The sequence below is a fragment of the Canis aureus genome, chromosome 1, assembly GCF_053574225.1.
Source record: "Canis aureus isolate CA01 chromosome 1, VMU_Caureus_v.1.0, whole genome shotgun sequence".
Taxonomy (NCBI): Eukaryota; Metazoa; Chordata; class Mammalia; order Carnivora; family Canidae; genus Canis; species Canis aureus.
The window spans coordinates 88,384,787-88,408,382 of NC_135611.1; the positions used below are offsets into that span (position 1 = coordinate 88,384,787).

General features: G+C 39.2%; 2 protein-coding genes across 11 annotated transcripts in view; one reads left to right on the forward strand and one right to left on the reverse strand.

The window, feature by feature from the left end:
- Positions 1-23,596, reverse strand: part of CFAP95 (cilia and flagella associated protein 95) — a 141,728-nt gene that overhangs the window by 112,464 nt on the left and 5,668 nt on the right. The window lies entirely within an intron of this gene.
- Positions 1-23,596, forward strand: part of PTAR1 (protein prenyltransferase alpha subunit repeat containing 1) — a 105,701-nt gene that overhangs the window by 22,856 nt on the left and 59,249 nt on the right. For all 9 annotated transcript variants that reach the window (XM_077907419.1, XM_077907437.1, XM_077907429.1 and 6 more), the window contains 2 exons: positions 8,740-9,035; positions 11,974-12,031. In XM_077907419.1, coding sequence (XP_077763545.1) covers positions 8,945-9,035; positions 11,974-12,031 — 149 coding nt within the window. In that variant the 5' untranslated portion in view covers positions 8,740-8,944. The remainder of the gene's footprint in view (positions 1-8,739; positions 9,036-11,973; positions 12,032-23,596) is intronic.

Consider the following 23,596-nt stretch of genomic DNA (forward strand, 5'->3'; position numbering starts at 1 on the left):
CTGATATGTCATTTGCAAATATCTTCTCCCATTCTGTAGGTTGTCTTTGAGTTTTGTTGACTGTATCCTTTGCTGTACAAAAGCTTCTTATCTTTTTTTTTTTTAATTTTTTATTTATTTATGATAGTCACAGAGAGAGAGAGAGAGGCAGAGACACAGGCAGAGGGAGAAGCAGGCTCCATGCACCGGGAGCCCGACGTGGGAATCGATCCCGGGTCTCCAGGATCGCGCCCTGGGCCAAAGGCAGGCGCCAAACCGCTGCGCCACCCAGGGATCCCCCAAAAGCTTCTTATCTTGATGAAGTCCCAATAGTTCATTTTTGCTTTTGTTTCTTTTGCCTTCGTGGATGTATCTTGCAAGAAGTTACTGTGGCCGAGTTCAAAAAGGGTGTTGCCTGTGTTCTTCTCTAGGATTTTGATGGAATCTTGTCTCACATTTAGATCTTTCATCCATTTTGAGTTTATCTTTGTGTATGGTGAAAGAGAGTGGTCTAGTTTCATTCTTCTGCATGTGGATGTCCAATTTTCCCAGCACCATTTATTGAAGAGACTGTCTTTCTTCCAATGGATAGTCTTTCCTCCTTTATCGAATATTAGTTGCCCATAAAGTTCAGGGTCCACTTCTGGATTCTCTACTCTGTTCCACTGATCTATGTGTCTGTTTTTGTGCCAGTACCACACTGTCTTGATGACCACAGCTTTGTAGTACAACCTGAAATCTGGCATTGTGATGCCCCCAGATATGGTTTTCTTTTTTAAAATTCCCCTGGCTATTCGGGGTCTTTTCTGATTCCACACAAATCTTAAAATAATTTGTTCTAACTCTCTGAAGAAAGTCCATGGTATTTTGATAGGGATTGCATTAAACGTGTATATTGCCCTGGGTAACATTGACATTTTCACAATATTAATTCTGCCAATCCATGAGCATGGAATATTTTTCCATCTCTTTGTGTCTTCCTCAATTTCTTTCAGAAGTGTTCTATAGTTTTGAGGGTATAGATCCTTTACATCTTTGGTGAGGTTTATTCCTAGGTATCTTATGCTTTTGGGTGCAATTGTAAATGGGATTGACTCCTTAATTTCTCTTTCTTCAGTCTCATTGTTAGTGTATAGAAATGCCACTGACTTCTGGGCATTGATTTTGTATCCTGCCACGCTACCGAATTGCTGTATGAGTTCTAGCAATCTTGGGGTGGAGACTTTTGGGTTTTCTATGTAGAGTATCATGTCATCGGCGAAGAGGGAGAGTTTGACTTCTTCTTTGCCAATTTGAATGCCTTTAATGTCTTTTTGTTGTCTGATTGCTGAGGCTAGGACTTCCAGTACTATGTTGAATAGCAGTGGTGAGAGTGGACATCCCTGTCTTGTTCCTGATCTTAGGGGAAAGGCTCCCAGTGCTTCCCCATTGAGATGATATTTGCTGTGGGCTTTTCATAGATGGCTTTTAAGATGTCGAGGAATGTTCCCTCTATCCCTACACTCTGAAGAGTTTTGATCAGGAATGGATGCTGTATTTTGTCAAATGCTTTCTCTGCATCCAATGAGAGGATCATATGGTTCTTGGTTTTTCTCTTGCTGATATGATGAATCACATTGATTGTTTTACGGGTGTTGAACCAGCCTTGTGTCCCAGGGATAAATCCTACTTGGTCATGGTGAATAATTTTCTTAATGTACTGTTGGATCCTATTGGCCAGTATCTTGTTGAGAATTTTTGCATCCATGTTCATCAGGGATATTGGTCTGTAATTCTCCTTTTTGGCGGGGTCTTTGTCTGGCTTTGGAATTAAGGTGATGCTGGCTTCATAGAACGAATTTGGAAGTACTCCATCTCTTTCTATCTTTCCAAACAGCTTTAGGAGAATAGGTATGATTTCTTCTTTAAACGTTTGATAAAATTCTCCTGGGAAGCCATCTGGCCCTGGACTCTTGTGTCTTGGGAGGTTTTTGATGACTGCTTCAATTTCCTCCCTGGTTATTGGCCTGTTCAGGTTTTCTATTTCTTCCTGTTCCAGTTTTGGTAGTTTGTGGCTTTCCAGGAATGCGTCCATTTCTTCTAGATTGCCTAATTTATTGGCGTATAGCTGTTCATAATATATTTTTAAAATCGTTTGTATTTCCTTGGTGTTGGTAGTGATCTCTCCTTTCTCATTCATGATTTTATTAATTTGAGTCTTCTCTCTCTTCTTTTTAATAAGGCTGGCTAATGGTTTATCTATCTTATTAATTCTTTCAAAGAACCAACTCCTGGTTCTGTTGATCTGTTCCACAGTTCTTCTGGTCTCGATTTCGTTGAGTTCTGCTCGAATCTTTATTAACTCCCTTCTTCTCTTGGGTGTAGGATCTATTTGCTGTTTTTTCTCTAGCTCCTTTATGTGTAAGGTGAGCTTTTGTATTTGAGTTCTTTCCAGTTTTTGAATGGATGCTTGTATTGCGATGTATTTCCCCCTTAGGACTGCTTTTGCTGCATCCCAAAGATTTTGAACGGTTGTATCTTCATTCTCATTAGTTTCCATGAATCTTTTTAATTCTTCCTTAATTTCCTGGTTGACCCTTTTATCTTTTAGCAGGATGGTCCTTAACCTCCATGTGTTTGAGGTCCTTCCAAACTTCTTGTTGTGATTTAGTTCTAATTTCAAGGCATTATGGTCCGAGAATATGCAGGGGACAATCCCAATCTTTTGGTATCGGTTCAGACCCGATTTGTGACCCAATATGTGGTCTATTCTGGAGAAAGTTCCATGTGCGCTTGAGAAGAATGTGTATTCAGTTGAGTTTGGATGTAAAGTTCTGTAGATATCTGTGAAATCCATCTGGTCCAGTGTATCATTTAAAGCTCTCGTTTCTTTGGAGATGTTTTGCTTAGAAGACCTATCGAGTATAGAAAGAGCTAGATTGAAGTCACCAAGTATAAGTGTATTATTATCTAAGTATTTCTTCACTTTGGTTAATAATTGATTTATATATTTGGCAGCTCCCACATTCGGAGCATATATATTGAGGATTGTTAAGTCCTCTTGTTGAATAGATCCTTTAAGTATGATATAGTGTCCCTCTTCATCTCTCACTACAGTCTTTGGGGTAAATTTTAGTTTATCTGATATAAGGATGGCTACCCCTGCTTTCTTTTGAGGACCATTCGAATGGTAAATGGTTCTCCAACCTTTTATTTTCAGGCTGTAGGTGTCCTTCTGTCTAAAATGAGTCTCTTGTAGACAGCAAATAGATGGGTCCTGCTTTTTTATCCAGTCTGAAACCCTGCGCCTTTTGATGGGGTCATTAAGCCCGTTCACATTCAGAGTTACTATTGAGAGATATGAGTTTAGTGTCATCATGATATCTATTCAGTCTTTGTTTTTGTGGACTGTTCCACTGAACTTCTTCTTAAAGGGGAATTTTAAGAGTCCCCCTTAAAATTTCTTGCAGAGCTGGTTTGGAGGTCACATATTCTTTTAGTTGCTGCCTGTCTTGGAAGCTCTTTATCTCTCCTTCCATTTTGAATGAGAGCCTTGCTGGATAAAGTATTCTTGGTTGCATGTTCTTCTCGTCTAGGACCCTGAATATATCCTGCCAGCCCTTTCTGGCCTGCCAGGTCTCTGTGGAGAGGTCTGCTGTTACCCTAATACTCCTCCCCATAAAAGTCAGGGATTTCTTGTCTCTTGCTGCTTTAAGGATCTTCTCCTTATCTTTGGAATTTGCAAGCTTCACAATTAAATGTCGAGGTGTTGAACGGTTTTTATTGATTTTAGGGGGGGATCTCTCTATTTCCTGGATCTGAATGCCTGTTTCCCTTCCCAGATTAGGAAAGTTTTCAGCTAGAATTTGTTCAAATACATATTCTGGCCCTCTGTCCCTTTCGGCGCCCTCGGGAACCCCAATTAAACGTAGGTTTTTCTTCCTCAGGCTGTCGTTTATTTCCCTTAATCTATCTTCATGGTCTTTTAATTGTTTGTCTCTTTTTTCCTCAGTTTCCCTCTTTGCTATCAACTTGTCTTCTAGGTCACTCACTCGTTCTTCCACCTCGTTAACCCTCGTCGTTAGGACTTCTAGTTTGGATTGCATCTCATTCAATTGATTTTTAATTTCTGCCTGATTAGCTCTAAATTCTGCAGTCATGAAGTCTCTTGAGTCCTTTATACTTTTTTCTAGAGCCACCAGTAGCTGTATAATAGTGCTTCTGAATTGGCTTTCTGACATTGAATTGTAATCCAGATTTTGTAACTCTGTGGGAGAGAGGACTGTTTCTGATTCTTTCTTTTGAGGTGAGGTTTTCCTTCTAGTCATTTTGCTCAGTGCAGAGTGGCCAAAAGCAAGTTGTATTGGGAAAAAGAGAAAAAGAGAGGAGAGAAAGAAGGAAAGAAAAGAGAAAGAGAAAAAAAAAAGGGGGAAGAAAAAGAAAAAAAAAAAACGAAAAAAAAAAAAAAGAAGAAAAAGAGAAAGAAAAAGAAAGGAGAAAAAAAGGGGGTGGGGGAAGGAAACAAATCAAAAAGCAAAACAAAACAAAAACAAAAACAAACAAACAAAAAAAGAACCACCGGGGAGTATCTTCTGATTCTGTGTACTTTAAGTCCCTTGGCTTCTCCTGGAAGTTGTCCGTCTAGCTGATCTTCTGGGGGAGGGGCCTGTTGTGCTGATTTTCAGGTGTTAGCACTTGGGGGAGCTGCTGTGCCCCTGCCTGGTGCAGGGCTCAGTGGGGGTTGTTTACCCCGTGAGGCCGCAGGAGGAACAGCCCCAGTGGCGGGGCAGCTCTGGAAACCTGGATTCAGCTCCGGCAGGAACTCCGTCTGCAGGGCCTGGAGGCTCCGGGGCGGGGCCGCTGATCTGCTCAGCTGGGGCAGGAGCGTCCTCGCTGTCCTGGGCCCTCCCGGCCTCTGCCTGTCCCGGGGGAGGCCGGATCCTGGGCTGTGTCCCGGCGCCCTGTGCTCCGGAGCCTGCGCTGGTGGATTCGCGCTCCCGGGCCGCGCAGCCCCCTCCGTGGAGCCGCCGCCCGAGCCCCTCCGAGCTGCTCCTGGAACCGCGCAGGCCCCTCCGCACGGAGCCTCTTCCTCTGCCCGAGCCCCTCCGAGCTGCTCCCGGGGCCGCGCAGCCCCCTCCGCGGAGCCGCCGCCCAAGCCCCTTCAGCTGCTCCGGGTCCCGCCGGGTCCCGCCGTGCGCGCTGCAGCCCTTAGGGAGCTCGGCGCACTCTCCTGGGCGCGCAGTTGCTGTTACTGTCCCCGGGAGCCCGAGGGCATCCCCGCCCTCCTGGGTCCTGCTCCACCTCCCCGCGAGCCCCTTTCCCCCGGGAAGGTCGGTGCAGCTCCTGCTCCTCCGGGACGGGGCTCTCCTGTCCTGGGGACACTCGCCCCGGCCTCAGCCCGGCTCCTCGCGGGCCCCTCCCCCTTGGAGGCCTTTGTTCCTTTATGTCTTTTTCCCCGTCTTCCTACCTTCATAGAAGCGCGAACTCTTCTCACTGTAGCATTCCAGCTGGTCTCTCTTTAAATCTCAGGCCGAATTCATAGATTTTCAGGATAATTTGAAGGTTTTCTAGGTAGTTTGGTGGAGACAGGTGATTTGGAGACCCTACTCTTCCGCCATCTTGCTCCTCCCCCCCTTTTCCTCCTTTTAAAGAGTATTTCCCTTTGAACAATATTCATTGGATAGTTATTGGATTGCTCAGCATCTCCTTATTGATATATGGGATATTTGCATATTAAAAATATTATGTGTCATATAGATTCCCAATTCTTTTAATTTTTTAATTTTTCAAACTTGATTAATGTATTATCTCTATATCTATAATCTAACAGTCTTATTTATTCATATTTTCTGCTTTGGGTGATATGATTAGAAAGACTTCTCAATCAGTGGTAAGGTATATCATTCCTTTCAAGGAGCCATGTCTTTTGATTTCATAGTAACTGTCAGACTTTATTTATGTATACAATTATATATTTAGCTAATGAAAACCTTTCAAATGCCAACAAGAAAATTATTTGGGGCAATGCATTAAAGTTGACATGATAAATGAGGTCTTTCATGCAGGACACTGTCCTATTAATGACATTCTTCTCTTTCATTTGTATTCGCTCTCCCTGGATGACATCATCCTCAGGCACAGGCACTACATCCACACCCATAATCACCTAAATCCAGATTTCAGGCCAACATGTAAAGAAATTCTCCCAGCCCATTAGAAGTAAGAGAAAATCAGTCAGAAGGAAAGAACTGAAGTGTGGGGCAAAAGTACTAAAGGAGAAAGGTGAATATTGTGAATGTTACACTGGCTCTATTGTTCAGAAGCAAGGGGTCAGTTCCATTTCACTGATCTCCAATTTGCTCTGGCCAAGGTCAAAGCAATTCCAGTTATAATCTGCCATGGCGTGGCAAAAACATGGATACTATTTAGAACTGGAAATAAAGAACCGTGTGGGAGACTGAGAAAGGAAAATATACATGGCTTTTTCTAAAATGTGCATTGGTAAAGAAATCAGGAACCAAGGCTCTCATAACAGCTAAAGAGTTACACCTACTTACCAGTCACAATTACAACTCATATGTTGAAAGGGAGGGAAAGGTGTTCAAGAATCACTTCCCTCTGAGTATGTCTTTTTTTTTTTTTTTTGAGTATGTCTTAAATATCCACTTTTTACATAAAGAGATTGGTACACTGCTGCCCTTTAAAGAAAAACTATCCTCTATTCGAAATCAAAACCTGAAAATCAGTAATAGATCAGATGGGCTTGATTTTCCAGAGGCAAATCAATGAACTCCTTAAAATATTCTTACTCTGAGGGTTTTCTTAGAAATCAATTTAAAAGTGAGAGAATTCAGGACACAGGTGTTTAGGGTTTTTTTTTTTTTTTTCTTTTTACTGAATTATTGACTAAACTGATTGGTTTAATGTTCCATGTATTCTGAGGGAAGGCACAGGGGAAACGGTCACTGGTTACTGAAGGTTAAGAAAACAGACCTCAAACCAGTTGAAAAGGCTTGATGAAGCACACACAGCTAGAAAGGGGCAGAATTAGAACTGAACATCAGACTTTCAGATTTTCATTTTGGCATTGCTTCTACTCTCTACTGCTCCTTTTACTATCAACTTCTTGTTTTCTGGGATTTTATATTAAAGCTAAATGGTAATAGATGTAAAACAATTTCAGTGGATTGCTAATATTTGAACATGAAGAAGATAAGGTTGAGGAAATGAGGTGAATCACAGAAGGAACAAGTTGTCATCATTCCATTTCACTTAATCAGTATGGTTTTGAGCCAAAGAGAGAAGAGGAGGGCCCCTGTAAAAAGTTGATATGTGACACTCAACATTCTAGAAATAGCTATCCCAGATTTTAAGAAGACTTTTAACCATTCTCTTAGAGGAAGGCATGCAGTGGATTGTGAAGCTCAATAGAACATGGGCTCTGTCCAGAAGCTGACCTGGGTTCAAGACCCAGCTCTGTCAGTAACTCTTTGGGCTAGGCCACTTATTTCATTCAGATAATGGAGAAAAATAAAGCAGTCACTTCATGGGGTTGCCAAAGATTAAATATAGTAATATATATATAAAGCATTTAGCATAGTGCTGGGCACAAGGTAAACACAGTAATGATCCCTTGCTGTGCTTTTATCATAATAAGGAGCACAGAGAGTTCCAAGAGGCTGCTTCATGGTGGCATAGGAGACCTCGTTCTACAATCTGGAATCCTACTTTTATCCACTTCCTTGATCTTGGATCAGAGAGTAAACCCTGAGATTCTATCCATGGTGATCACAGAATTTGGAGGCAGAAGGAGGTCTGACTCAAATCTGCTGTGTAATCTTGAATCAGCAATTTCATTTCTTTGAGTTTCATTCCTTACCTGTGCATTGAAGATACCAATACGGTTTTAGCAAGTTGTTTTGAGGGCTAAATAGATGAGAAGGTGATGGTATTTTTGCATAAAATGTCTTTGTAGACTCAAAAACCCCATATAATACGGGTTATAATTATTCATCTCACCTGCACATGTTGGAGTGTTATTACTATCAGCAGAGCCTCCTTTTCCTATTCTTCAAGGCTCATTTTCCTGACACCTAACTCCTCTTCCCAGGGCAATTCTAGGCTTCCCCATTTTGACCAAATCATGTTTGTTCACTGAACATAAATTATGTAGGATTCTGAAATGCCATGGTGGTTCCTGCTTTATGCACTAACCAGACCAGAACAGCTGCTGAGCTAAGCATCAGTTCACAATCCATGAACTAACTCTTCAAGATTATAAGATCCACTTCTCATTTCCTTTTGCAATCCTGATACAGTCTAACATTGGGAACTAAGTCTAGAAATGGTAGGTTGGGTCAAGTTATAGAAACCCTCTATAATGAGCAAGAATCTGGATTTTTCTTTAGTGGTTGATAAAGAGTAACCGAAAGCTGTTAAGCATAGAATTGACAGTCATTTTTGTGTACTAGAAAAATCACTTTGGAAGTTGTGTAGAGGTTAGCAGGAGGCTTGCCTAGAGGTATGATCTGTGTAATCAACATCATCAAGAAAAGGGGAAATATGCTAAGAATTCCACCTAATACAGAAAGCAAGTATTAAAAATAACCTTTCAAATATTTCCATCAATATCCTTAACATTTCAACTTAATTATGTTCAATTAGATAATACCTAAACATTATTGAAATATTAGAGAACATAAGGTAAAGGAAAAAATTGATTACTCTACACTACCCAGAAATAAATGCTATTAACATTTTGGTGTACATGTCTCTTTTCAGACTTTTAATTTGTGTGTTATATGTGTGGAAAGGGAGAAGGAGAGAGAGAAGAAACCTGACACAAAAAGACATAAAAAAACACTGTAATATATCAGGAAGAGGATGAGCCAGAGATGAAGATAATATATATGAGGAAGCATTATTATGGGGGGAGAGGCCAACAGACACAGTTTAAAGTTGATACATATGGGGAGTTGGCTTCACAATGGAAGTGGAATATGCAGTAGTCTTTATTTTTGTTTGCTTTGTGTACTTTTTTTTTTTTTCTGGCTTTACTGAGACATCACTCACATTGGGTAAGTTTAAGATATACAATGTAATGACTTATATATACCAGAAAATGATTACCATAATATAGTTAACATGTCCACAACCCGTATAGTTACAATGTGTGTGTGTGTGGTGACTTTTAGAATCTACTCTTAAATTTAACTATAGTCACCATATATGCTACATGTTATCCCTCCAGAACTTATGTATCTTAGAACTGAAACTCTTTGACCACCTTTAACCATTTCCTTTACCCCTAGCAACCATCAGTCTATTCTTTTTTTAGGAGATATATATATATATCCATATTTTATTCATTCATCCATCAATGGACATGACTTAGGTTGTTTCCATATCTTGCCTATTGTAAATAATGTTGCAATAAACATACGGCTGCAGATGTCTCTGAGAAAGTGAGTTCATTTCGTTTGGATATATACCCAGAAATGGAATTTCTGGGTCATATAGTAGTTCCATTTTAAATTTTTTGATGAACCTTCATACTGTTTTCCATAGTGGCTATACCAATTTACATTCCCACCAACAGTGTACAAGAGTTCCCTTTTCTCCACATCCTCTTATCTCTTGTCTTTTTAATAACAGCCATTCTAATAGGTGAGAGGTAGTATCTCACTGTGGTTTTGATTTGCATTTCTCCAATAATTAGTGATGCTGAGTACCTTTTCATGTACCTCTTGAATACCTTCTTTTGGAAAAATGTCTATTCAGGTCTTTTGCCCATTTTAAAAATGGATTTCTTTTTTTGCTATTAAATTGTATGAGTTCCTTATATATTTTGGATATTAAACTCTTATCAGATATGTGGTTTGCAAATATTTTCTCCTATTCTGTTGTCTTTTTCTTTTGTTGATTTTTTCCTTTTTAGTCTATTAGTTTATTTTTGCTTTTTTAACTTGTGCTTTGGATGTCATATCTAGAAAGGCACTGCCAAGACAAATGTCAGTGAGCTTTTCCCCTATATTTTCTTCTAGAAGTTAAAAAAACAAAGCCCACAGGGAAATTATTAGTAATTCCATAGACTACAAAAGGACTCATCACAGGCTGTTTTCAGTTCTCCCAGAGTATATTTAAGATGTTTTTCATCAGGACCCCTAGGTGGCTCAGTGGTTGAGTGACTGCCTTTGGCTCAGGGCTGATCCTGGAGTCTGGGGATCAAGTCCCACATCAGGCACCCTGCAAGGAGCCTGCTTCTCCCTCTGCCTCTCTCTCTCTGTCTTTCATGAATAAATAAATAAAATATTTTTAAAAAGATTTTTTTTTCATGTAAAAGCTAAGTTATATGCAAACTGACTTTTCAGAGATAGTCTGTTATATAAAGCAAGACACCCTGGAATTTGTACAGCTATTTTTTTTTTTTTTCAAAATACAACACTAGAAAGGTAATCTACCTTTTCCTGGAGCCACAGGGAGAGCCATCATTAGGCATACTATTTCTTAACCCCTCAGAATGGAGGGATATTCACAGATAATAAAATCTTTCCCAAAAAAAAAAAAAAAAAAATCTTTCCCAATGTAGCAATTTGGAGCCAGAATGTTTATATTTAGCAACTCTGTGTTTGTGTTCTTTATTAATACATATTGTTCCTATTAAGACTTCCCCTTTACTAGAACTATTCCAGACTGAAGAATGAGCTGCTCGTTTATGCATGATTCTCCATATGGCATAAAGAACTATGTTCAAGGGGTAAAATTAAGCCATCTGTGGTGGTGTTTATATTCTTCTTTTAAACTGGTCCTTTTAGTGGTAAATCATTCAAATATATAAATATATTTCACCTTCTCTGGATTTCTTCATCACACCCAAAAGTGTGTGTAACCTGCACTAGATGTATAGTCCTTTCTATTTTTTACTTGTTGATGAATTTTGATGACCACACAGTTACTTCTCCTTCAAAAGCAAAATGCAATAATAGTAAATAGTAATATCAATTCTACATTTATCTGTTTCCACAAGAAAGCTGGAAATGCCATTGCAGGCTTTTACATGTTTTTTCTTCCAAATGGTTTCTGTTAAATCCTGGAAATGAACAACAAAAGATCAAATTATTAATTCCTCATTCATCACCAAAGTAATGAAGTTGTCACTACTGGGAAATACTTTAGGGAACATAATGCACACAAAGCCATGTTATTAAATAAAGACACTCCGAGAACTGACACAAAGTAGATATTTAATAAAAATACATGTTGAATGAAAGAATGAATGAATGAATGGATAATCAAATGAAGTAGAACTGAGGTTCCTGAACCTAGCTTCTGATTTCTTTTATCCTTGAGAAAAAGTGTTTTTTGGACATTTCAAAATGTTGGAATGTTATAGTGGACCTATGGGATGATTACGATTACAGAAAAAGATTCACACGATAGAAATACCAGAAAGGGGAAAAAGAATGAAAGGAACAACAGAAGATATGTTTAAAGTAATGATGGCTGATAATTTTTCAAAATTAATGACAGACACCAAACCATAAATCCAGGAGGCTTAGAGAACACTAAGCAAGATAAATACAAAAAAAAAAAAAATCTACATCTTGGTATATCATATTCAAACTGTAGAAAATCAAAGATAATGACAAAATCCTGAAAGAGGCTAGAGGATAAAACCCATCATACCTATAGAGAACCAAGGATAAAAATTACATTGGACTACTTTTTGGAAACAATGCAAGAAAGATGAGAATAGAATGAAATATTTAGTGTTGAAAAACAAACCCACCAATCTAGAATTCTGTATTCAGTGAAATTATCCTTCAAAAGTGAAGGAGAAATAAAGATTTTCTTAGATAAATAGCTACTGAGGGAATTTGTTAAGTTAAAAGAATTTCCTGAGAGAAGAAAAATGATACAAGTTAGAAACCTAGATCTACATAAAGTAGTACCCTTACAAAAGTAATAAAGGAGAGTAAAATCTTTTATCTTTCTTATTATTTTTTTATCTAACAGATAACAGTTTGTTCAATAAGAAAACAGCAACAGTGCATTCATTAGGTGATTATCACAGGTAAGTGAAATGAATAACAGCAATGTTATAGGATAAGAGGAAGCAATTGGGAATACATTGTTATGAAGTATTTGAAGCAGTATAAAAACAGAATTACCTACCATATAAGGAATAATAAAGGGAGTCCTTAAAACTGAAATGAAAAAACACTAGAAAGTAACTCAAATTCACATGAAGAAATAAAGAGCACTAGTAAAGACAACTAAAGGTAAAAACAGTATAGGTAAATGTAAAATCAATATAAATGTATTTTAAACTGGAACTTTTTTAAAAATATCTCCTATCTGATTTTAAAAACAACTGCATAGAGGAATGATTACAATCAATGCTGATGGGCATACAATATATAAAGATATAATAGGTATGACAGTAATGGCACAAAGGAGGAAGGAGGAGTGAAAATATTTAAGAGCAAAATTTTTATACCCTACTGTAAATTAGGTTGCTTTTACTTTTATTTATTTTTTTTAATTTATTTTTTTATTGGTATTCAATTTACTAACATACAGAATAACACCCAGTGCCCGTCACCCATTCACTCCCACCCCCCGCCCTCCTCCCCTTCTACCACCCCTAGTTCGTTTCCCAGAGTTAGCAGTCTTTACGTTCTGTCTCCCTTTCTGATATTTCCCACACATTTCTTCTCCCTTCCCTTATTTTCCCTTTCACTATTATTTATATTCCCCAAATGAATGAGAACATATAATGTTTGTCCTTCTCCGACTGACTTACTTCACTCAGCATAATACCCTCCAGTTCCATCCACGTTGAAGCAAATGGTGGGTATTTGTCATTTCTAATAGCTGAGTAATATTCCATTGTATACATAAACCACATCTTCTTTATCCATTCATCTTTCGTTGGACACCGAGGCTCCTTCCACAGTTTGGCTACCGTGGCCATTGCTGCTAGAAACATCGGGGTGCAGGTATCCCGGCGTTTCATTGCATTTGTATCTTTGGGGTAAATCCCCAACAGTGCAATTGCTGGGTCGTAGGGCAGGTATATTTTTAACTGTTTGAGGAACCTCCACACAGTTTTCCAGAGTGGCTGCACCAGTTCACATTCCCACCAACAGTGTAAGAGGGTTCCCTTTTCTCCGCATCCTCTCCAACATTTGTTGTTTCCTGCCTTGTTAATTTTCCCCATTCTCACTGGTGTGAGGTGGTATCTCATTGTAGTTTTGATTTGTATTTCCCTGATGGCAAGTGATGCAGAGCATTTTCTCATGTGCATGTTGGCCATGTCTATGTCTTCCTCTGTGAGATTTCTGTTCATGTCTTTTGCCCATTTCATGATTGGATTGTTTGTTTCTTTGGTGTTGAGTTTAATAAGTTCTTTATAGATCTTGGAAACTAGCCCTTTATCTGATATGTCATTTGCAAATATCTTCTCCCATTCTGTAGGTTGTCTTTGAGTTTTGTTGACTGTATCCTTTGCTGTGCAAAAGCTTCTTATCTTGATGAAGTCCCAATAGTTCATTTTTGCTTTTGTTTCTTTTGCCTTCGTGGATGTATCTTGCAAGAAGTTACTGTGGCCGAGTTCAAAAAGGGTGTTGCCTGTGTTCTTCTCTAGGATTTTGATGGAATCTTGTCTCACATTTAGATCTTTCATCCATTTTGAGTTTATCTTTGTGTATGGTGAAAGAGAGTGGTCTAGTTTCATTCTTCTGCATGTGGATGTCCAATTTTCCCAGCACCATTTATTGAAGAGACTGTCTTTCTTCCAATGGATAGTCTTTCCTCTTTTATCGAATATTAGTTGCCCATAAAGTTCAGGGTCCACTTCTGGATTCTCTATTCTGTTCCACTGATCTATGTGTCTGTTTTTGTGCCAGTACCACACTGTCTTGATGACCACAGCTTTGTAGTACAACCTGAAATCTGGCATTGTGATGCCCCCAGATATGGTTTTCTTTTTTAAAATTCCCCTGGCTATTCGGGGTCTTTTCTGATTCCACACAAATCTTAAAATAATTTGTTCTAACTCTCTGAAGAAAGTCCATGGTATTTTGATAGGGATTGCATTAAACGTGTATATTGCTCTGGGTAACATTGACATTTTCACAATATTAATTCTGCCAATCCATGAGCATGGAATATTTTTCCATCTCTTTGTGTCTTCCTCAATTTCTTTCAGAAGTGTTCTATAGTTTTGAGGGTATAGATCCTTTACATCTTTGGTGAGGTTTATTCCTAGGTATCTTATGCTTTTGGGTGCAATTGTAAATGGGATTGACTCCTTAATTTCTCTTTCTTCAGTCTCATTGTTAGTGTATAGAAATGCCACTGACTTCTGGGCATTGATTTTGTATCCTGCCACGCTACCGAATTGCTGTATGAGTTCTAGCAATCTTGGGGTGGAGACTTTTGGGTTTTCTATGTAGAGTATCATGTCATCGGCGAAGAGGGAGAGTTTGACTTCTTCTTTGCCAATTTGAATGCCTTTAATGTCTTTTTGTTGTCTGATTGCTGAGGCTAGGACTTCCAGTACTATGTTGAACAGCAGTGGTGAGAGTGGACATCCCTGTCTTGTTCCTGATCTTAGGGGAAAGGCTCCTAGTGCTTCCCCATTGAGAATGATATTTGCTGTGGGCTTTTCATAGATGGCTTTTAAGATGTCGAGGAATGTTCCCTCTATCCCTACACTCTGAAGAGTTTTGATCAGGAATGGATGCTGTATTTTGTCAAATGCTTTCTCTGCATCCAATGAGAGGATCATATGGTTCTTGGTTTTTCTCTTGCTGATATGATGAATCACATTGATTGTTTTACGGGTGTTGAACCAGCCTTGTGTCCCAGGGATAAATCCTACTTGGTCATGGTGAATAATTTTCTTAATGTACTGTTGGATCCTATTGGCCAGTATCTTGTTGAGAATTTTTGCATCCATGTTCATCAGGGATATTGGTCTGTAATTCTCCTTTTTGGCGGGGTCTTTGTCTGGCTTTGGAATTAAGGTGATGCTGGCTTCATAGAACGAATTTGGAAGTACTCCATCTCTTTCTATCTTTCCAAACAGCTTTAGGAGAATAGGTATGGTTTCTTCTTTAAACGTTTGATAAAATTCCCCTGGGAAGCCATCTGGCCCTGGACTCTTGTGTCTTGGGAGGTTTTTGATGACTACTTCAATTTCCTCCCTGGTTATTGGCCTGTTCAGGTTTTCTATTTCTTCCTGTTCCAGTTTTGGTAGTTTGTGGCTTTCCAGGAATGCGTCCATTTCATCTAGATTGCCTAATTTATTGGCGTATAGCTGTTCATAATATGTTTTTAAAATCGTTTGTATTTCCTTGGTGTTGGTAGTGATCTCTCCTTTCTCATTCATGATTTTATTAATTTGAGTCTTCTCTCTCTTCTTTTTAATAAGGCTGGCTAATGGTTTATCTATCTTATTAATTCTTTCAAAGAACCAACTCCTGGTTCTGTTGATCTGTTCCACAGTTCTTCTGGTCTCGATTTCGTTGAGTTCTGCTCGAATCTTTATTAACTCCCTTCTTCTCTTGGGTGTAGGATCTATTTGCTGTTTTTTTCTCTAGCTCCTTTATGTGTAAGGTTAGCTTTTGTATTTGAGTTCTTTCCAGTTTTTGAATGGATGCTTGTATTGTGATGTATTTCCCCCTTAGGACTGCTTTTGCTGCATCCCAAAGATTTTGAACGGTTGTATCTTCATTCTCATTAGTTTCCATGAATCTTTTTAATTCTTCCTTAATTTCCTGGTTGACCCTTTTATCTTTTAGCAGGATGGTCCTTAACCTCCATGTGTTTGAGGTCCTTCCAAACTTCTTGTTGTGATTTAGTTCTAATTTCAAGGCATTATGGTCCGAGAATATGCAGGGGACAATCCCAATCTTTTGGTATCGGTTCAGACCCGATTTGTGACCCAATATGTGGTCTATTCTGGAGAAAGTTCCATGTGCGCTTGAGAAGAATGTGTATTCAGTTGAGTTTGGATGTAAAGTTCTGTAGATATCTGTGAAATCCATCTGGTCCAGTGTATCATTTAAAGCTCTTGTTTCTTTGGAGATGTTGTGCTTAGAAGACCTATCGAGTATAGAAAGAGCTAGATTGAAGTCACCAAGTATAAGTGTATTATTATCTAAGTATTTCTTCACTTTGGTTAATAATTGATTTATATATTTGGCAGCTCCCACATTCGGAGCATATATATTGAGGATTGTTAAGTCCTCTTGTTGAATAGATCCTTTAAGTATGATATAGTGTCCCTCTTCATCTCTCACTACAGTCTTTGGGGTAAATTTTAGTTTATCTGATATAAGGATGGCTACCCCTGCTTTCTTTTGAGGACCATTCGAATGGTAAATGGTTCTCCAACCTTTTATTTTCAGGCTGTAGGTGTCCTTCTGTCTAAAATGAGTCTCTTGTAGACAGCAAATAGATGGGTCCTGCTTTTTTATCCAGTCTGAAACCCTGCGCCTTTTGATGGGGTCATTAAGCCCGTTCACATTCAGAGTTACTATTGAGAGATATGAGTTTAGTGTCATCATGATATCTATTCAGTCTTTGTTTTTGTGGACTGTTCCACTGAACTTCTTCTTAAAGGGGAATTTTAAGAGTCCCCCTTAAAATTTCTTGCAGAGCTGGTTTGGAGGTCACATATTCTTTTAGTTGCTGCCTGTCTTGGAAGCTCTTTATCTCTCCTTCCATTTTGAATGAGAGCCTTGCTGGATAAAGTATTCTTGGTTGCATGTTCTTCTCGTCTAGGACCCTGAATATATCCTGCCAGCCCTTTCTGGCCTGCCAGGTCTCTGTGGAGAGGTCTGCTGTTACCCTAATACTCCTCCCCATAAAAGTCAGGGATTTCTTGTCTCTTGCTGCTTTAAGGATCTTCTCCTTATCTTTGGAATTTGCAAGCTTCACAATTAAATGTCGAGGTGTTAAACGGTTTTTATTGATTTTAGGGGGGGATCTCTCTATTTCCTGGATCGGAATGCCTGTTTCCCTTCCCAGATTAGGAAAGTTTTCAGCTAGAATTTGTTCAAATACATATTCTGGCCCTCTGTCCCTTTCGGCGCCCTCGGGAACCCCAATTAAACGTAGGTTTTTCTTCCTCAGGCTGTCGTTTATTTCCCTTAATCTATCTTCATGGTCTTTTAATTGTTTGTCTCTTTTTTCCTTAGTTTCCCTCTTTGCTATCAACTTGTCTTCTATGTCACTCACTCGTTCTTCCACCTCGTTAACCCTCATTGTTAGGACTTCTAGTTTGGATTGCATCTCATTCAATTGATTTTTAATTTCTGCCTGATTAGCTCTAAATTCTGCAGTCATGAAGTCTCTTGAGTCCTTTATACTTTTTTCTAGAGCCACCAATAGCTGTATAATAGTGCTTCTGAATTGGCTTTCTGACATTGAATTGTAATCCAGATTTTGTAACTCTGTGGGAGAGAGGACTGTTTCTGATTCTTTCTTTTGAGGTGAGGTTTTCCTTCTAGTCATTTTGCTCAGTGCAGAGTGGCCAAAAGCAAATTGTATTGGGAAAAAGAGAAAAAGAGAGGAGAGAAAGAAGGAAAGAAAAGAGAAAGAGAAAAAAAAAAGGGAAGAAAAAGAAAAAAAAACGAAAAAAAAAAAAAAGAAGAAAAAGAGAAAGAAAAAGAAAGGAGAAAGAAAAAAGGGGTGGGGTGGGGGAAGGAAACAAGTCAAAAAGCAAAACAAAACAAAACAAAACAAAACAAAAAAACAACAACAACAACAACAAAAAGAACCACAGGGGAGTATCTTCTGATTCTGTGTTCTTTAAGTCCCTTGGCTTCTCCTGGAAGTTGTCCGTCTAGCTGATCTTCTGGGGGAGGGGCCTGTTGTGCTGATTTTCAGGTGTTAGCACTTGGGGGAGCTGCTGTGCCCCTGCCTGGTGCAGGGCTCAGTGGGGGTTGTTTACCCCGTGAGGCCGCAGGAGGAACAGCCCCAGTGGCGGAGCAGGCAGCTCTGGAAACCTGGATTCAGCTCCGGCAGGAACTCCGTCTGCAGGGCCTGGAGGCTCTGGGCGGGGCCGCTGATCTGCTCAGCTAGGGCAGGAGCGTCCTCGCTGTCCTGGGCCCTCCCGGCCTCTGCCTGTCCCGGGGGGAGGCGGGATCCTGGGCTGTGTCCCGGCGCCCTGTGCTCCGGAGCCTGCGCTGGTGGATTCGCGCTCCCGGGCCGCGCAGCCCCCTCCGCGGAGCCGCCGCCCGAGCCCCTCCGAGCTGCTCCTGGAACCGCGCAGCCCCCTCCGCACGGAGCCTCTTCCTCTGCCCGAGCCCCTCCGAGCTGCTCCCGGGGCCGCGCAGCCCCCTCTGCAGAGCCGCCCCCGAGCCCCTCCGAGCTGCTCCGGGTCCCGCCGGGTCCCGCCGTGCGCGCTGCAGCCCTTAGGGAGCTCGGCGCACTCTCCTGGGCGCGCAGTTGCTCTGTTACTGTCCCAGGGAACCCGAGGGCATCCTCGCCCTCCTGGGTCCTGCTCCACCTCCCCACGAGCCCCTTTCCGCCCAGGAAGGTCGGTGCAGCTCCTGCGTCTCCGGGACGGGTCTCTCCTGTCCTGGGGACACTCGCCCCGGCCTCAGCCCGGCTCCTCGCGGGGCCCCTCCCCCTTGGAGGCCTTTGTTCCTTTATTTCTTTTTCCCCGTCTTCCTACCTTGAGAGATGCGCGAACTCTTCTCACTGTAGCATTCCAGGTGTTCTCTCTTTAATTCTCAGGCCGAATTCATAGATTTTCAGGATAATTTGAAGGTTTTCTAGGTAGTTTGGTGGAGACAGGTGATTTGGAGACCCTACTCTTCCGCCATCTTGCTCCTCCCCCCCTGCTTTTACTTTTAACTATATGGTTTTAAGGCAAAATTTTAGTTGTAAACTCTAGGAAACCCAACAATAAAAAAACTCAAAAAACAAACACATTTAAAAAATAACAGATAATTAAAATGGTAAATTATATCTATTTAATACAAAATAAGGCAATAATGGAGGAATAGGGAACAAAAGGACATAAGATATACAGAAAAAATTTTAAAATGCAGGTATAAATCATTGCTTATCAATAATTAATGTAAACAAATTAGTATCTCTAACTAAAAGTCAGAGATTAGAAGAATGGATTTTATTTTTAAAAAGCATAATCCAATCCTATACTCTACATACAAGACACACATATTAGATTCAAAGATATAAATAACTTGAAAAGGATGGGAAATGATACACCACACAAATGGTGTGTGAAAAAGAACTGGAGTGGCTATACTAATGTCAGGAAAAAATACACTTTAAGACAAAATGTGTTACTAGAGACAAAGAAGGATATTTTATAATGATAAAAGGATTGATCTATCAAAACGATGTAAGAATTATAAACTTTTATGCACCAATCAACAAAGCTCTAAAATACATAAGGCAAAGACTGACAGAATTCAAAGAAAATGACAATATGGTTGAAAAAGACATCCCTGCTTTTTTTTTTTTAAGATTTATTTATTTGAGAGAGAGAGCACGCACATGCATGTGTGAGTTGGGGAGAAGCAGGCGGAGAGGGAGACAATCTTAAGCAGACTCTAGGCTGAGCACAGAGCCTGGTGCAGGGCTGAATCTCACAACCCTGAAATCACCGCCCAAGCTGAAGCCAAGAGACAGATGCTTAATCCAGGTGCCCCCAATATCCCACTTTAAATAATTAAAAGAACAACTAAAGGGGTGCCTGGCTGGCTCAGTTGGTGAAGCATGTGACTCATAATCTTGATGTTGTAAGTTTCAGCCCCAGGTTGGGTGTAGAGATTACTTAAAAAATAAAATCTTAAAAAAAAAAAAAAGAATACCTAGAAAGATCAACAAAGAAACAGAACACTTGAATTAACACTATAAACCAACTAGACCCAATAGATATCTATAGAACACTCTATCTAATGGCAGCACAATACATATTTTTCTCAAGAGTACAAACAGTCTCTGGACTAGACCATTATGTTAAGCCATAAAAAGGAGCCTCAATAAAGTTGACAATTTGAAAATTAACAAAGTATGTTCTCTGGCCAAAATGTAATAAGACCTAAGTAACAGAAACTAGAAAAATCCGCAAATATATGGAAGTTAAACAATACACTCTTAAATAATCAACAGATCAAAGAAAAGGGAAATTAGAAAATACCTTGAGATGAATGAAAATGAAAATACAACATACAGAAAACTTATGAGATTCAGCTAAAACAGTGCTTAGAAGAAAAAGTATAGCAGTAAATACCCATGTATGTGTGTGTGTGTGTGTGTGTGTGTGTATCACCGATAACCTAACCTTCCATGTTAAAGTCCAAAAAGTGGTGAAAATTAAATAAAAATAAGCAGAAAGAAGTAAATAGTAAAGCTTAGAGCAAAAAAAAAAAAATAAAGCTTAGAGCAGAAATAGGTGAAATAACAGAAAAACAATACATAGATTCCCATTCATTTGTGTATTGCCTTTGGCTATTTTCAGGCTACAACAGTAGAGCTGAGTAACTGGAACAGAGACCATACAACCCCACAAAGTCTAAATATGTTCTACTTAGCATTTTAATAAAAAGTGTGGAAGACATCTGGTCTCAGCTCTAACATATAATGAGTTTGGAAGTCTTCACTCCCATCTTTACAACAAGATGAAAGGTAAACAAACTGAAAACAACATGCCTTTTCTTAGACCATCAGGGAATTAAGATCACGGGACAAACTGTCACTTAGAAATTTTAAGAGGCAGCCAAATCCAGAGAAGCACAGCTGAGATCAGCTTACCTGGAGCAACAGATGCTGGAGTCTTTAACTGTTACGAATATTTCAGTGATAAACTTGACAAATGGCTGAAGGCTGAATGTGACTGAGAAACTCCTTTGGGATCCAATCTTAGGGGAACCCAAATATTCTTATGAATTTTACCTCAAGGAACTCCACCAGGTTCCTCATGGTAATGATCCCCCCAAAATACCTGCCCATTTTAGTCACAGGGAGGGGTTAAGTAACCATTTTGAAATACACCCAAAGCATTCTCTGTAATGAAGGCCAATGGTTCAAGTAAAATGCTGTTCTAGACCCTTTTATGACCCAGAGAAGGGAAATTAGTCAACTCCAGCCCCTCTTGAAATCCTCCCTATTGAACCTAAGAAGAAAAAAGAAAAAAAGCTAAGGAGTATTTCTGAAAGTCACAGCCTAAGCGCTCAGGTTCACTAAAAGACAGGGTGTTATTCATAAAATTACAGAATAATTCCTCTCCCACAACACCTTAGTGCCACATCAGCAAAGGTGCAGTATAATAATAAGTGGATTATAACCGAAAGAGTGGGAAGACACCAATTCTATTTAAGAAGAAATTCTTAGGGAAATCTCAAACAGGGGAGAAAATATTAAAAATACACCTGAGGAAACTGAATCCTGTGGGACCTAACAGCTATAGCTACAGCTATAACATGACAGACAGCCTAGCTCTTAATCACATCAACACAAAACCTTCTACTTAAGGCCCATTTCCCTCTGTTTCAATTATCCCAAATATCATGTCCAGTTTTCAAAAAAAAATTACAAAGCATGCTAAAAAGAAAGAAAACAAACACACAAAAATCTCCCAGTATCTGAAGTGACAAATCTAACACCAGAACCAGATTCAGTAGCGGGTGATGAAGATGTTCTGCATTACACAGTGGTGATGGTTGTATGACCTTGTAACTATATTTTTTAAAAAACTACATTTTACACTTTAAAAGGGTGAACTTCATGGTATTTGATTATCTGTTAAAAATGATTTTAAAAGGGATGCCTGGGTGGCTCAGTGGTTGAGCATCTGCCTTTGGCTCAGGTCGTGATCTCGGATCCAGGGATCAAGTCCTGCATCGAGCGTGCTTCTCCCTCTATGTCTCTCTCTCTCTTTCTGTGTCTCTCTCATGAATAAATAAAATAAAATAAAATAAAATAAAATAAAATAAAATAAAATAAAGATTTTTTTAAAGACTTACATATTTTATAACTTTTTCCAAAACAAGTTTTCCTATCCCATCCACATCTACTCAATTTGTGAAAATAACATTATAGAATAAAATAAATCTATGGAAATTATGACAATTGAATTATAAATTTTAAGTTATTATTTTCATTGCATAATTCTTTGCTATCCATAACATTAACAACAAAAGAGTAAACATATTTTCTTTTTCCATTCAATAAATAAATACTTAATGTCTGCCTCATATAAAAAACTGTACTCTTGTTGGGATACAGAAATGAAGTTGAGAATCCCATAAAACAAGACTATATAGGAAAAGCAAAGACTACCCAGAGTACAATGGAGTTGAGTTTAAGAAGGTAGAAGAGCATTTCTAGCTGCCTGATCAAAGAAGGCTTCATAGCAGAGGCAGCATTTTAATTGGGCCTTTGTTTATTCATTTAACCAATTATTCATTTAACCATTTATTCATTTAACCAATCTCGAAGGGCTTATTATGTTCATGTAATATGCTAGTGCTAAGAAAACAAAATTAAAAATGAAATGGATCCTCTCATTGTATCACAAGATAAAACTCAAAATATGCATGTACAAATATGTGTGCTTATTTGCATAGGTATGGATAACTAAACCAAGTATAGAGTAATGAGAGTACTTGTGAAGAATGAGTGGATGTCAACAAAGAAGCATAAACCCTTTCAATGGCTTTTCGGAGAAACTACCACTGCTAAAATATGGCCTCAGGTTTCCTCATTATTAAGCCTCTGATTAAATTCCTACGTAACTTCCTCCACTGCTTCTTTATTGTATCTATACTCTGTATTGGCTATTCTGTCCTCTACTACTTTTCCCCATCCTTCTATCCATTCATTTAAGTACTAGTAGGGAGCCCATATATGCAAGACAAGGTACAGGGCTGCTGGACCACACGGGATGAACAGGGTTCTAGCCCTTATGAAGTTGACATTCTGTAGAAGGATAAAGATATTGTACTAATAAGACAACTGTTAATTACATTTGATATATAAAACAAGAAAAAAATATAAAAGTCTATGAATATACAATGACAGTTTGAGTCCTTCTTTCCTCTGAGGTATTTGACTTCATGTTTAGTGAGTGGTAAATATTCTACATTCCTTGATAAAAACAGATGACAGAGCATAGAAGATAAATCCTTAAAACTGACATCATAGCGAAGTTGCTCAGAGTTCAGTCATCTGGGGCAAGTCACAATATTTCTACCAGGGTGAAGGGCAAGTTGCTTGAGAAAGAGAAAGTGACACATGGGTCACTTTGGATTTAGGAGGCAACATATCCTCTATTAAAATTTTCTAGTTTGAGTAATTTAGTGAGTAACTCATAGTTTTGAATGGATCCCAGAGCTTCCAGGCATGCTGACCTCAGGCCATATGACCCAGAAGATCCAATGGTAGGGAGAAGAATTATGGCAATACCTTAGGGTTTGGGGAAAAAGGCCTATTCCTCTCGTTCTGATAAATATTATCCTTCTGAGAAATAGTTCTAGGCTTGTTACTGGGCTTCCAAGACTAAATATCTGACCCATTGGATACCAGATAACCATGTGATGCGAGCTGTCCATGGTGAGCTGCTCAGTGTAGCACAATAAAAAACACAAAA